Here is a 14,657-nt window from a genome sequence, read left to right on the forward strand (position 1 = left end):
ATCACTTGTGCATAATGGGTAGTATCCTCCTCGGCTTTCAAAATTTCAGTAAAACTTAATACACTGGGATTGAGCTCCAGGGTCGAAATGCCAATTCAAATAGAGATCCAAGATGTACCAGCTTGAAAGGGGAGGGTTTGCTACTAGGGAAGATAGGAAAATACATTCAGGCCTAGACAGACTTTATAACAATGTCTAATTCAGGTAGCTGAAACCTTACCTATATCCTTTTGTTGTTTTTTTTTCCTTGATTCTTGTCTGATTTATTGCTGGTAAGAAATTGTGCTGTTTTTTACCGAGGTGCATGTCTTGTGTTCCCTTAGCAAGAAGGTGTGTCAGAAGCACATGGAAGAAAGAACGGTTATCAGGAGTAGCCAGCATGGATTCACCAAGGGGAGATCATGTTTGACTAATCTGATAGCCTTCTGTGATGGTGTGACTGAATGGGTAGATGCAGGGAGAACAGTGGATGTAGTCTACCTTGACCTTAGCAAGGCTTGACACTGTAAGCAAGCTCACGAAGTGTGGGGTAGAAGAGTAGACAGTGAGATGGACTGAGAACTGGCTTAATAATAGAGCCTGGAGGGTCGTAATCAGTGGTGCAGAGTCCAGCTGGAGCCCTGTAACTAGTCCACCAGGAATCAATGTTGGGTCCAGTTCTGTTCAACATCTTTATCAGCGACCTGGATGATCGGACATAGTGTATCCTCAGCAAGTTTGCTGATGATGCAAAACTGGGAGGATTGGCTGATTCACCAGAGGGCTGTGCAGCCATTCAGTGAGATTTGGACAGACTGGAGAGCTGGGCAAAGAGGAACCTAATGAGGTTCAACAAGAATAAGTGTAGAGTCCTGCACGTGCGGAGGAATAACGTAATTCACCAGTACAGGTTAGGAGCTGACGTGCTAGAAAGCAGCTCTGTGGAAAAGGACCTTGGAGTCCTGGTGGACAAGAAATTATCCACAGGGCAGCAATGTGCCCCTGTGGCCAAGAAGACTGATGGTATCCTGGGGTGCATTAAGAAGAGTGTGTCCAGCAGGTTGAGGGAGGTTCTCCTCCCCCTCTGCTCTGCCCTACCTGGAGTACTGTGTCCAGTTCTGGGCTTCTCAGTTGAAGAGGGACAGGGATTTACTTGAGAGAGTCCGACGGAGGCTACGAGGATGATTAAGGGACTGGAACAGCTGTCTTATGAGGAAAGGCTGAGAGACCTGGGGCTGCTTAGTCTGGAGAAGACTGAGAGGGGATCTTACTAACGTATATAAATATCTGAAGGGTGAGTGTCAAGAAGGAGGGGCCAATCTCTTTTCAGTGTTGCTGTGTGATAAGAGAAGGGGCAATGGACACAAACTGAAACCCAGGAAGTTCCACCTCAGCATGAGAAAAAACTTCTTTACTTTAAGGGTGACACAGCATTGGAACAGGCTGCCCAGAGAGGTTGTGGAGTCTCCTCTGGAGACTTTCAAGACCCATCTGGATGCATTTCTGTGTGACCTGCCCCACTTGGTCCTGCTCTGGCAGGGGGGTTGAATGTGATGATCTCCAGAGGTCCCTTCCAACCCTTAACATTTTATGATTCTATGAATATTAAACTGCCCTGCCCTAGAGGTCACATGTGGGCTCTCACCCCAGCACAGCTGTGAGCACTGGGGAGTATGGGAAAGGCAGAATTCTGTTTTACAGAACAGATTTCTCCACATTGTGGTCGGAATCCAGTCTGTAAATTCAAAAGGTGATGATATTTCCACTGACTTTCTTCCATTTGTTGACTGGAAGCTTCTCACTTAACATAGAAATGTTTCAAATATAGTGTAATTGTATAGCACTAATTTGACCTAATCCTAGGTTGTATTCAGTGAGTCAAAAAATACACAACTACCAAAAAGGTATTTTAGCTTTTGGTTGCAGGTTTATTTATTTATTTATTTTATGTTGAATTAGATTGGCACTGCTGAAAATTTTAGACAAAGTCCCCTTTTTTGGTAAAGAAATTGTGGTGGTGTGGCTTTTACCTGGGGAGTTGGGTTTGGGGTTGTTTTTTTGTTTAATCGTTTTTTATATAGGCTAATTGATTTAACTTCTTTCCCTTACAGCAAAAAGTTAAGGGTAAACATCAATGTGCCAATGAAGACTGAACAGAAGCAGGAGCAAGAAACTACACACAAAAATATAGAGGAAGATAGGAAACTACTGATTCAGGTGACTGATATTGCAGATTACAGCTTTGCAATCCTTTAATTTTCTTTAAAAGACAGCCTGCTGTTGCAGTGCACTATGTTGGAGCTACAGATGTATTTACAGTAATCTGAAAGGCGATCGGAGTGTGTCGTACAAGATGTAGAAAGGCACGATAAGACTCTGTTGTGCACATGTACTCTGAGGTCATTTTGATGAGTGTGTGGGTTTCTTGGATGCACACACTGACCAGACCTCTCTTTTTGGTGAAGACTAGCAATACGGAGGTAGTATGAGCTTCATAGAATGGTTTGGGTTGGAAGGGACCTTAAAGATCAACTAGTTCCAGCTTCCCTGCATGGGCAGGGAGACCTCCCACTAGACCAGGTTGCTCAAAACCCCACCCAGCCTGGCCTTGAACACTTCCAAGGAGGGGCATCCACAGCTTCTCTAAGCAACCTGTTCCAGTGTATTAAACTTAAAATTGTTTTTCTATCAGCTCATTTGGAATCCACTTGAGAAGCAAAGGGGAAGGAAATACAAATGCAATTTTAAAGAAAATGTCATACTAAACTTAAATATATAAAGAAGGCTTTCTGTTATTTGAGTATTTTCATGTTGCTCTTTGTACCAGTTGGTACTGTTGTTATGACTGACCGTAAGCAGAGCAGTTCTTAAAACTCCTGTGTCAAAACCACTTCTCATGCTAGCTGAATAGAATCTAAGTTCCTAAACTCCGTGTGAGTAGCTGCCATTGGTAGGCATGTTTCTCCCCGTCTGGCACTCAGGTTTGCTGTGATGGTGCTTCTGCACTAGCAGAGATGGTGGGCTAGGCTTTATCCAGAAGGACAAGCCACTCACTCCTAAGCACACCTTTCCCATTTTGCTGTGCAGGCTGCTATTGTGAGGATCATGAAAATGAGGAAGGTTCTAAAACACCAGCAACTGCTTGGAGAAGTGCTAACACAGCTGTCCTCAAGGTTCAAGCCACGAGTTCCAGTAATTAAGGTATGTGAGAACCACATTTCTGAACTTGTACTCCAGGAGTTGAGGAGGATATATAGAGACAAAAATATATGCTTCTGACTTAAAAAGGGAAGCTAAGAAGGCGAGATGAGGGAGGACAGATTTCTGGAGTTGTAAGTAAGTGGGAAATATTTTAAACAGAAGTACTGTGTTTCTTTTACAGTAACATGAATGTTCCGAATGTTGGCAATGGTAAACTAGTAACTTGATTGATTCCATCTTTTCACATCAGTGCCAGCTTGCAGGAGCCTCTGCTTCAGGCTTACCTCTTGGTCCTGCTCTCCTGGTGGGGGGACTATCACTGCCTGTGCACCAGCTCAGTGGAACAGTTTGAATAGAACAGTTATTCTCTACTAGAATAAAAATGTTTGGAAGGTGGGCATTGTATTTAATCATGATTTCCTCATCAGTTTGTTTAGTGGTCCCACCAATGGTTTTTACATCCATGACTAAGGGGATAGGTGAGGCAAAAAAGTCTAGGCAGGGGAGAGCAGTTACATAAACTGGCACCAGAGAGAAGCACCCTGTCAGGCCACGAAGCCTGCAGCTGGTTACTGCAACCACTGTCTTCAGTGACATTCCAGGAGGCACTGCATCTTGCTTTGACTCTGCACTTGCTGTCTTTCCATGAAGTTGAGCTGCATACTGATTGTCTCTCCCATGGAATGGCATCAAATGGGTGTAATTCAGTTGGGTACATTAGTGAAGCCCTCTACCTGGACATGGTCACAAATGGGGGAGAGTGAATTGCCACGGTTTGTTCCCTTTGCTCCTTGCCATCCTCTTACTTGGCATGAAACCCAGTGGCCAAAATCATTTGAAGTTTGTAGTGACCACAAAGAGGGCTTTTCTGCTAGTGTCCCACTGCTTCTGTTTGTTTCTCCCACAGAAATGCATTGACATTCTGATTGAGAAGGAGTACTTGGAACGTGTAGATGGTGAGAAGGACACCTACAGTTACTTGGCTTAGCATTTTTATTAGCAATTACTTGACTGTGTGACACTCAGCAAATAGGTATGTGATGGAAAGAATGAAAGCGACAGAACTTCATAGCAGCCACCCTGCTGCCATTTGGACCTCCCTTTTTAATAACTGAGACCAGGACTCCCATCAGCCAGTCTCAGACTTACATCAGAACTGCTCAGGATTGATACATTTCAAGTATGTAAATATGGACACCAATGCCATTTAACCTAATTTAAGAACAGAAAGGAATCAAACCCTTCTCCTTTAAGGGTTGCATGCTACTGCATTTAAATCAATACATTGGCTAGATGATAAACAGCTGCCATCACAGGCAGCACTTATAAATGTTGGCAGCACTTTGAGAGCAAGTCTGAATGGACCCATGTGTAATCTGCTATGAAAAACCATTTGTATAGTGTGTTTCATTTTTTAATGTGTGATAAATAAAAAAAAATTTAAAAGATTTCTGTACAAGTTGCATTTGGTTTTATTGTTTTAAGTTTCATGACTTATCTTTCTAAATGTAAATAAAAGGTATAATGGTTATGAAAGACAATAGAAATTTGTTTTGCTTTTCCTCCTCTTCCTTGATTTCTGGTGATTTAAGCACATTTGTTCTATGAAAAAATTGTCATCTGTCATCAAATCTGCATATTTCTTTTTTAAGAAAGACTGTGCTATGAAAAGAAGTTGTGATGATTTCACAAGTTATGCAGAGTAGAAAATACTTAGAATGTATGTGGCAATACTTGGTCATTGAAATCATAGCTGGTTTTAATATTGTTCAGTGTGCTATAAAATGCATCACACTTGCTGCCCCTTTCTTTGACTGGAACAGAAAATTGAATGTGTTCCTCAAGATTAATTCCCATTAAATGCAACCTGTGATGGGAATTAAAATACTTGAGTGTTGCTACACATGTATTGATTGACCAGGCTGCATTTGTGTTCTTCATATACATGTGAAATGAGTATTAATTTTCTACATACTGCAAGTAAAATCCTCACAGGTCTCAGCTTTGATGTTTTATATTTTCTGTTCTTGATGGTGAAAAGAACCTAACTTCTGCAGCCAAGCCCTTTTTTTCCCTTAGAACTTGTCATTTGTTTAGGTGTTGTTTTTTTTCTGGCAGGAAGAAAAGGGAGCCAGGTTTTGTGTTGATACTGTTTTTCTCTGAGGGAAACTAATTTTTTATGTTTACAATTGAGCTCTGACCTACAAAAAATGTTTGTGTTTAAAAAAAAATAATTATGGAGCAGTATTAGATGTGATCCAAACTGGTTTGGAAACTGGGGGAAAAGTCTCATCCCCACTTGAGATTTTGCATGCTTGCTGTTCCTATTCTGCAAGAACCTTAATTGAACCAAAGACTGCCAGCATGGGTAATAGCATCTTGCTCTTCAATTTCCAAATTGCTTTTTGAAATTTAGAAGAATAGTACTGTTGTTTCGGTTTGTGTTTTATTTTTTTTAAGATGCTGTTTTGTTTTTGTGAACCCTTCTTGGGTGGGTAGTAGTAGATTGTTGTAGCAGGATGTGAGTGGTGCAGTGACAGAGAAGCAGGCCGAGTTACTGTTAGATGCAGACAGCCAGAAGTAACCTCCCCTGAGCTGCCTCTCAGGGCAGCCTTAACCCAGTGCTGCTGAAGGCAGGATTGCTTTGGCTGCCTTGTGTGCTGTCTTGCAGAGCTCTATTTTTAAAACCCATCTGCTGTTGATCCAGCTTCAGAGACAAGCCAGTCTTTGCCCAAGCAGGGAGAAAATCAGTTTTGACTTTTTGAACTTTTTTTTTCTTGAGTAAGGTGAAGAGTATAAATGCTTAGTTCTTACTGAGGCCCCCACAGAGCAAGGTGGCAGTTGTCTGCTGAACTTGAGTGTTTAGAAGCAAGCGGTGCAGCTTGGGCCTTTGCTCCACAGGGCCAGTGAGTTAGAGCCACCTCAGTGCAGAAGGGCATGTGGGGCATTGCTGACAGGACTTCTGGAAATCAGTTTTGCAATGCTGGGTCCCTGGGACTGCCCTCCCGCCACCCCCAAAGCTGTTTTGACTGGAGCAGGTGTTCTGTCTAGCTGGCATAGAACAGAGCTATAAGCAAACATACAAGACCCAAACACAAAGTAGCTGCAATTGAAACAATTTTGGCTAAAAACATATATATATATGTGTGTGTGTGTGTTTTTAGACAAAAATATATATGTTTTAAGAGAGAGTAACTGCCCCAGTAGGCAAAATAGTGGTTGCTTACAGATAAAATGATGATACAGAATATAAATGTGTGATTACTGTTGTATTCATGCCTCAGTGTGTTGCTTCAGAGAAGCCACAGTTGAGGACTGCAGTTGATTGGAACCACTGCAGGTTCCCTTACCAAATGATACAAATGTGTCTTCATTGCCACACTGAGTGAACAGATTCATGGCACCTGCTGGGTTGTCATTAAGCTAACAGGCAGATAGAAGCAACCCTTGTACCACACATTTGTCTTGAAAGTAGGGTTTGTCACAGAGATAACAGCTCTTCTGGTTTGAGTGTGTGGTTTGTTTTTTTTGGGGAGAGGACCCTTTTCCCCCTCCCATTCAGTGTCTCTCCTGCTACTGGCTAGACCCTGTGTTAGGACTAAGGACTGATGAGACCTAGCAAAAGCAGAGAAAGACTTAAAAAAACCCCAGAAGCACAGCTGATACTGTGATAAGCAGTTAGCTAAAGGAGTCTCTATAAACTGCAACCATCGCTTCAGCGTATGTGAATGTAGCTTCATGCCAAGGGTGCATGGAAACTGCAAGGCCATTACTGCTTCACTTAGGTGCTGGTATATGCTCAACCTCAACAGTCAGCCTGACTGGTGTCTCCAGCATGGAGACAGGTGAAGACAATCTTAACAGAAGTAACAGAAGCAGACACATATGGAGCTGGAAGCAAAATGCATGTTGCTTCTGCAACTGGCTGACACAAAATTCCAACTCATTGCCAATAAAAATGAAGAAGTTCAAGTATCCTTTATTCAAGGTTGAAAAATGTACCACACCACATTATTGCAAAAGTTCATAGGTACAAAACACTTTGCAGCTGGTGAGAAGGCAATAAAAAGTTGGGTGTTTTTTTTTTTAATTTGTTACTATAAATTACTGTTACAGTACTTTGCAAATACAGAATTTCAAATTGCATCATCTTTTTTTTTTTTGTAAAATTGCCCACAGTACTAGAAATTCCTGAAGATAAGGCAGCTGTTTGTTTAAAAGAAGAGGTAGCTGGTGTCAAGGGATTTCCATTTCTCTTTCGATGCCCACATACTTAAGGGCATCAGCTTGGCTATATCTGAAATTAAAAAATAAAACCAACAATAAAAACAGCAACACTGAATGTTTCAGCTTCATTGTTCTGACAGATCAGCACAGCCCCACAGCCTCAAATACTCTCGGATTTCCCAGAGTTTCCTCCTCAGCTGGGGCCATTATTCCTTGTGTGAATGTGCAGCTGCAGACTAATCCTGACCACTCAGGAACCGCCTTTTAGAGGAGCTTGACCAAGACAAAAGGAAACTAACATTCCACACTTTTCACCTTGAATCTCACAATGCTAATGTTCACTTTAGCTGGTGGAAGCCAACTGCATTTCTCAAGGTAGATGTAGTATCCTCACAAGACAGCTTAGTTTTCTTCAAGTGAGATGAGTTTAGATGAAAGTACAAACACAATCTTAGCAAGCACTTCTCTGGAATAACACAAGAATACTTCCTGCCCCTTTCTGAATGATGGGAGAGACAACCCACCCTGGTGCCTAGGGAAATGTGTCACATGAATTTTAAGATGCATGTCTGCCTGCAAAAATTGTGCAGGTCTGTCCCCATTTGTCATTAAACTTTTTTCTCTGTACAAACTGCTACTCCAGGTTTTCAAGGCTCTTAGTAAGACTGACTTGAGCAAAGCAGCTGGTTATGGCATCTGGTTTAAAAAAAAAATTAAATGCAAGGGAACTGCTCAGCTGCTGAGACCTGAGGTGGTAAGGAGGTAGGCACAGTAATTAATGATGAGCTAGGCAGAAATACTGTAAAGCTCATCCACAGCATGATAGGAAGAAATTAAAAATCCATCTACCAACCTGTAATCGAAGAACAGTTCTTCACCAGTCTGAATGGCTCTTTTAGCAAATATTCCTATTCTGTGATCACCATTAACCATCATAACTGTTTAAAAGAAATTTTAAAACTTAATGTTAGCACTAATGTTAACACAAATACTGATAAACTGTGTGTTCTAAGTAAGTATGTCAACATTTCATACATAAAAGCAAGTAAACTTAAAACTTACCTTTTGCATAGCAGTTGGGATTTACTGAATGGTTTGCAAATCTAATTTTGTTGCCCTTGCGTGTTGCATCAACCACAAAATCTAGGCAGAGGGGAGAAAACAAAACACACAAATGACAACAAATTTCTGCATTTAATACCTACTGTGCTTGGATTTTAGCTGGAAAAGATAACTGCTCAGCTTCCCACATGGAAAAGCTGGCACATCATTCTGCCATGGCTTTATTGTTCTGCAAGACTCAAAATACTCCTGCTGCCCCACACTGTGCTGTTTATCTCCTGCCACAGGAGCACTACCTTAGTTTCTCATTTGAAGCTTCTCTATCTTTTTCCACAAGGACAAGATTCATAAATATGCTAAGTAAACATTGACATAAAGCAGCTTTTTTTCCTCCTTTCAAATATATTCTGGTATTTAATACTTGACACAGTGCAGTCTGTATTTTTCTTGCATCTATGTGTGGCTTTGTCTCCCATTGGCACAAAATTACCATCATAACTTACTGCTAATTTAAGTCACAGTAAAATTTTTTTCACACAATTCCTAGCAAGCCTTTTAAATTCTTTAGGGTACTTTACATAATGCTTGCACATAATTTTACTCCATGAAGTTCTACTTCTACTCAGCTCATTGTATTGCTGGTTTGTGGAACAGGCTCTGTTGACTAGCATATATTAAAAAAAAAGAAAGCAATACCTATCAATATTAGGAATCCAAACATTGCTAGGAAAAGAAGGGCAGAAGGAAAAATTTCTTAAGGTTACCTGCTGCCTGCAGAAAAACAGGGCTGAACAAAATGGTAAGCACACGTTTTATTTATGCTGCAAGGACTGTGCCTGGTACATACATACCATTATTCAAGTTAAACAGAAAGCTGCACATGTATTTGTCATATACTTTTCCTCTTCTGTCTGCCTCATCCTGAGAAATAATCTGAAAGAAATAGTACTTGTAAGACAGAGCACCTCCTCCCTTTTGTAACCATAGCAGTTTAAGGTCCAAAAACCCAGACATTCTGAAAGAAAGGTGGGGTTTTGTTCTCTGGGACTGAAAACATTCCCAAATGTTAAGTACTTTTTTTCTGCAAGCATTCTGCATTTACCAACCAACCATGGTTTGCTTTTAGAATAAATAAGCTTTCAGAGCAGAAGGAAAGTAGAAAGAATTGCTTTTCATCTCAAAATCAAGATTGCATACCTGATGCAGGGTTTATTACTATAGAATATAATTTAGTGAAAGCACCTACTGAATGTTAGTAATACACTAAACGATTTTGCACAGAATTCCATGCACACCTTAATCAAAAGTATGTCTATGATAAAAATAACATTCCTGCCTCTCATTGTCACAAGAACCTATGTCAAAATTTTTATGACATCTCAACAGTCTGGTCCCTCCTAGGTTTGGAGGCTCTGACAGCAGTAGCTGTAAAATCAGTCAATCACAGCCCTCTGTCTAAACATGATACCATGTAAGAGACAATCTCCTGGTCCCCAGCCATCACACAACTTCACCAATTAAGCTCATACATAACAAGTGCTCTCCATCCTTACTTCACCGCAGTATTCAGAGATGAATTCATTCTTCTGAACAGGATCTTTGATGAAAATTCCCCAGCCTGCCACATCCGAAGGTGCCAATAGCAGGTGCTATGGGAGAGGGGGAAGAAAAAAAAAAAAAAGTTTAGACATGCCTGACTTGGATTTGTTTTTTGGTTTGGGGATTCTGTTAATGAAATGTATGCTGGGACTCCAGGAGAAAAGACAAACATGGATACTTCCAGTTATCAAATGCACAGTAAAATTACAGATTGTGTATGTGAGAAAAAAAATCCCAATACATGAAGTATTTGAAAAACCAATAAAAATTTTAGTTTAACTTTGAAACAAGAGTGTTAGATAAAGATATATACACTAAGGACTTCAAACTAGAAAGGTACGCAGACAGGAGCTCAGTACTGGCTCAGATTCAACTGAACCAGTTTGTGACAAGATGTTCCAGAGCAGATATAAACCTTGATTTATTGATTTATTTATTTAACAGAGCAGAATGGGCTTTAGATACAACTTTGGGGGACTGTACACAAGTTTGTGGACTAGGGTCAAGAAGTTAAGGAAAAAATAGCCAGTATCTATGAGCCAAACTTCCTTATGCTGATCTAGGGAAAGACTGATGAGGCACCGCTTTAACACAGCAGCCTACTTGCAAATTGCAAGCAAAGCCTGAATGGGGAAAAGGAGACCCCCTGCTGCCTTTGACAGAGAAAACACGGCTTGGTACATGCTGAAATGTACCCAGTGTGTCCAAACGGAGAGGAGTGATGCATGACATTCCTCAAGGGTTGGTAGAGGAACTGGTGATGTTTAATATCTTTGTCAGCAACGTGGACAGTGGAATTGAGCAAATTTGCTGATGACACCAAGCTGTGTAGTGAGGTGGACACACTGGAGGGAAGGGAGGCCATCCAGAGGGACCATGACAGGCTTGCAAGGTGGGCCCATGCCAACTTCATGAAGTTCAAGAAGGCCAAGTGCAAGGTCCTGCACCTGGGTTGTGGCAATCTCAAGAACAATTACAGGTTGGGTGGAGAATGGATTGAGAACAGCCCTGAGGAAGAGGGCTTGGGGGTGTTGTTTGAATGAGAAGCTCAACATGAACCAGCAATGTGTTGGCAGCCCAGAAAGCCAAGCATGTCCTGGGCTGCATCCAAGGAAGTGTGGCCAGCAGGTCAAGGGAGGTGATTCTGTCCCTCTGCTCTGGTGAGACCCTGCCTGGAGTACTGTGTCCAGTTCTGGATCCCCCAGCAAAAGAAGGACATAGAGCTGTTGGAGTGAGTCTGGAGGAGGGCCACAAAGATGATCAGAGGGCTGGAGCACCTCTTGTATGAAGACAGGCTGAGAGATTTGGGATTGTTCAGTCTAGAAAAGAGAAGGCTCCAGGGAGACCTCACAGCAGCCTGCCAGTACCTGAAGGGGCTACAGGAAAGCTGGGAGGGACTTTTTACCAGGGTGTATAGTGAGAGGATGAGGGATAATGGCTTTAAACTGGAAGAGGGGAGATACAGGTTAGACATGAGTAAGAAATTCTTTAGTGTGAGGATGGTGAGACACTGGCACAGGTTACCCAGAGAAGTTCTGAATGCCCCCTCCCTGGAAGTGTTCAAGGCCAGGCTGGATGGGGCTTTGAGCAACCTGGTCTAGTGGGAAGTGTCCCTGCCCATGTAGTGGGGGTTGGAACTAGATGATCTTTAAGGTCTCTTCCAACCCAAAGCATTTTATGAGTCCATGAAACCTACAGAGTTTAACAGCAGCACATAAGCAAGATAACTCCTTTTTTGGTTGTGGGGTTTTGTTTTGGTTTACTGTTTGACACAACGAAGGCAAAGACATTCCATTCTTTAGCATGAAAATATAAAAACTCCTCAAAACCCAGGCAATAGGCAGGTAGCTGTACAGGTATCTACATACTTTTTTGGATCCTCTCTGAATGCTGCAGTTCTTGCAAGAAACATTTTTGCTATCCCAGTGGTCAGCTGCTCCACACGTTAAGCAGAGGTCAGGATCACATTCACGTACAGCCAGGTAACATGGACACTGCTTAGTGTTGCATTGAGCTTTACAGCGACATCCAGGAAACCTGTTTTGGCCTACAAAGGAATACATGGAAAACAAAAAGGGCAGGTATGAAAAAAGTACAGTGACAAATTAAGACAGTGCAGATTATAGCATATCAAAATATATAAAAAAAAATAAAATCAAAGCCATTGATTGATAATATGTGTAGGACATTTAGAAGTACTGAAAATTTTCCTTGCCTCATTTTACTTTAGCATTTCTCAATTTTAAGTCTGGAGACTGTTTCTGACTTAATTCTATGGCCAATTAAGAAGGTGAAATTAAACTGAACATGTGCTCCCTTCTCTCACCATTTGACACAACTTGCTGCACCTGCAAACACTGTCTGCAGTACAGACTGCTAGTACAGAGTTAATGTTGGAACAGTAAAAAAAACTATAGATAGCTGTTAAATGTTTTACTTACATTCTGAGCTGCACTGACAAAACTTCTCACAGAAATTTTGAGCAATTACACATGGGCATGAGCTATCACAAGGCTGGCGTGGATGATCACATGGCTGATAGTTGTAAACATGATTCGATGATCCATCTGAACAAAAATAGCAACATTATGTAAAGTTGATAGATGCAAAGTAGTAATATGAAGTTCCAGTCACTCTTACAAGCAGAAATTCTCTTATAGTCATTTAACTAAGAAAACCCAAAAAACCCAAACAAAAACCCCAACCAAAAAAGACAGCAAACCAGAACTGTTAAGGGTAGTTAGGTGTTGGTCACTGTTAGCTGCCTGCTCCCTAGTGCACTTCATTCTTCCCATTACTCAGCTGCTTCAAGTACTCAGAACTGAAACCTGTTTACTGTGGAAAACTGAAAAACGAAACTACAATGGTATAATTTCCTGTGTGAACATGTTCTAGAGTAACGCTGATATTATACAGCAAAGTACGTGTGCTTAAATACCCAAAGTAATTTTTACTCTGGAGCAACAATCAACTTTGATACAGACACACTGGCAATATAATACCTGGTCATTATACCACTGTGCTTTCCCAAGTCAATTTTCCAATACAGACAACACTAACATCTTACAGGCAAGGAGGGACTATTGGGTACAGGGCTACAGCATTACCTATAGAGCAGCTAGGAGAATTTGGTACTATTTAAATTACATCTGCTGTTCATACTCCTGAGCCTGTGTTGGGTTTGCACATACGCATAAAAATGCTCAAGTTGGCAATCAGCAACCAAAGAAGAGAGGCACAAACTGATCAGTGTTTTATGTTGCTAGAAGTCCCTGTCACTCTCAGCAAATTTTAGGATAGCTATTTTCTAAAATAATTTTTTAAAAAAAACAAACACCCAATACTGCTTTTTACTGCAGCTCCTATCAGTAGTACCATTTTTATCTGTATTTCAATGACGACTTACTGAAAAGATGGTAAATTCAGCCTCCTTCCCTTTTTATTGAATTATATAGAGCTCTTCCAGTTACCTAAACCAAATAGTACAACTTTTGTCCCTACAATACCTGTAATGAGGACTTTTTTTTTTTCTTTTTATTTCCCCTATAATCTCTAGCTCCCCATGGAATGTATATAATGGCCTAACATTATAAAAAACCCCAAAACACACAAAAAAAAACAAAACCAAAAAAGCAATAGTAGGATCTTAAAACTTCAGGACATAAATTGAATGGAAAGATGCTAACCCTTTTTCAGCTGTATCTTTCTGCAATGAGCAGCCCACAACCTGCAAAAACACAAAACAAACACAAGAAGGTTGACGGGAACTCCTCCTGCAGTGGGCTGTGTGAAAGGTAGCTGCATCTTGCACCCACACTTGACTTGAAAAGTCAAAGTTTCTGGTAACATGAACATCTGCTATCCGAGCACAAGGCAGAAATGGTTGCAGCAGAACCACCCTGGCCCAGTCTTTTGGAGCTGACAAGATTAACACTCTGCAGGTTGCTCCCTCCCCCTCCCCACACCATTCCTCTAGTCCCAGCGTTGTCCTGATGAGCAGCTCCCACCCAGCCCAGGCTATAGAGATGCTTAAATGTGAATGGCCTTGAAGGAACACCTGCAAAGCAGAGGGAGGCTGCTGGAGCTGCTTCTAGCAGGCAGAAACAACAGCAGAAGGAAGGATACGGAATTGCAGATATGGAGGAACATGTCCATATAAGAGAGTAAAGGTTGGTCAGCTGTTTACTTCACTGGACTTGGCCCCAGCTCCTCACTGGTAGTCTCCTGCAGATCACAGCTAGGTAGTAACCCTTCATCTGGAATGGACTACTCAGGGAAGTGGTGGAGGCACTGTCCCTGGATGTGTTCAAGGAAAGGCTGGATGTGGCACTTAGTGCCATGGTCTAGCCACTGTGGTGGTGTTAGGTCATAGGCTGGACTTGATGATCTTAAAGGTCTTTTCCAGCCTTGGTGATTCTGTGATCTGCTACTCCAGCCACACTGATGCAGCCTCAGTATTTCTTCTGGCTAGGCAGACATTCCCCCAGTTTGTTCTGACTGGTGGCACCGTGCTAAGCCTCTTCCCTTCTGCTTCAAACTCTACATGCCTCTCTCTTATATCTTCACAGTTCTCTTTCAGTCTTGTCTGT

The 14,657-nt window shown here is 41.6% G+C and overlaps 2 protein-coding genes across 9 annotated transcripts in view; one reads left to right on the forward strand and one right to left on the reverse strand.

Annotated features, from left to right (window-relative positions):
* The window catches only part of CUL1 (cullin 1), a 48,789-nt gene extending 44,161 nt beyond the window's left edge, over positions 1 to 4,628 (forward strand). For all 3 annotated transcript variants that reach the window (XM_051610512.1, XM_051610511.1, XM_051610513.1), the window contains 3 exons: positions 2,091 to 2,196; positions 3,067 to 3,180; positions 4,088 to 4,628. In XM_051610512.1, coding sequence (XP_051466472.1) covers positions 2,091 to 2,196; positions 3,067 to 3,180; positions 4,088 to 4,168 — 301 coding nt within the window. In that variant the 3' untranslated portion in view covers positions 4,169 to 4,628. The remainder of the gene's footprint in view (positions 1 to 2,090; positions 2,197 to 3,066; positions 3,181 to 4,087) is intronic.
* Positions 4,629 to 7,139: 2,511 nt separating this feature from the next.
* Positions 7,140 to 14,657, reverse strand: part of EZH2 (enhancer of zeste 2 polycomb repressive complex 2 subunit) — a 50,198-nt gene continuing 42,680 nt past the window's right edge. For all 6 annotated transcript variants that reach the window (XM_051611721.1, XM_051611720.1, XM_051611718.1 and 3 more), the window contains 8 exons: positions 13,755 to 13,795; positions 12,510 to 12,635; positions 11,937 to 12,115; positions 10,023 to 10,118; positions 9,321 to 9,402; positions 8,470 to 8,550; positions 8,261 to 8,345; positions 7,140 to 7,477 (listed from right to left, as the gene is read on the reverse strand). In XM_051611721.1, coding sequence (XP_051467681.1) covers positions 7,417 to 7,477; positions 8,261 to 8,345; positions 8,470 to 8,550; positions 9,321 to 9,402; positions 10,023 to 10,118; positions 11,937 to 12,115; positions 12,510 to 12,635; positions 13,755 to 13,795 — 751 coding nt within the window. In that variant the 3' untranslated portion in view covers positions 7,140 to 7,416. The remainder of the gene's footprint in view (positions 7,478 to 8,260; positions 8,346 to 8,469; positions 8,551 to 9,320; positions 9,403 to 10,022; positions 10,119 to 11,936; positions 12,116 to 12,509; positions 12,636 to 13,754; positions 13,796 to 14,657) is intronic.

The sequence above is a fragment of the Apus apus genome, chromosome 2 (genome assembly GCF_020740795.1).
Source record: "Apus apus isolate bApuApu2 chromosome 2, bApuApu2.pri.cur, whole genome shotgun sequence".
NCBI classification, from domain to species: Eukaryota; Metazoa; Chordata; class Aves; order Apodiformes; family Apodidae; genus Apus; species Apus apus.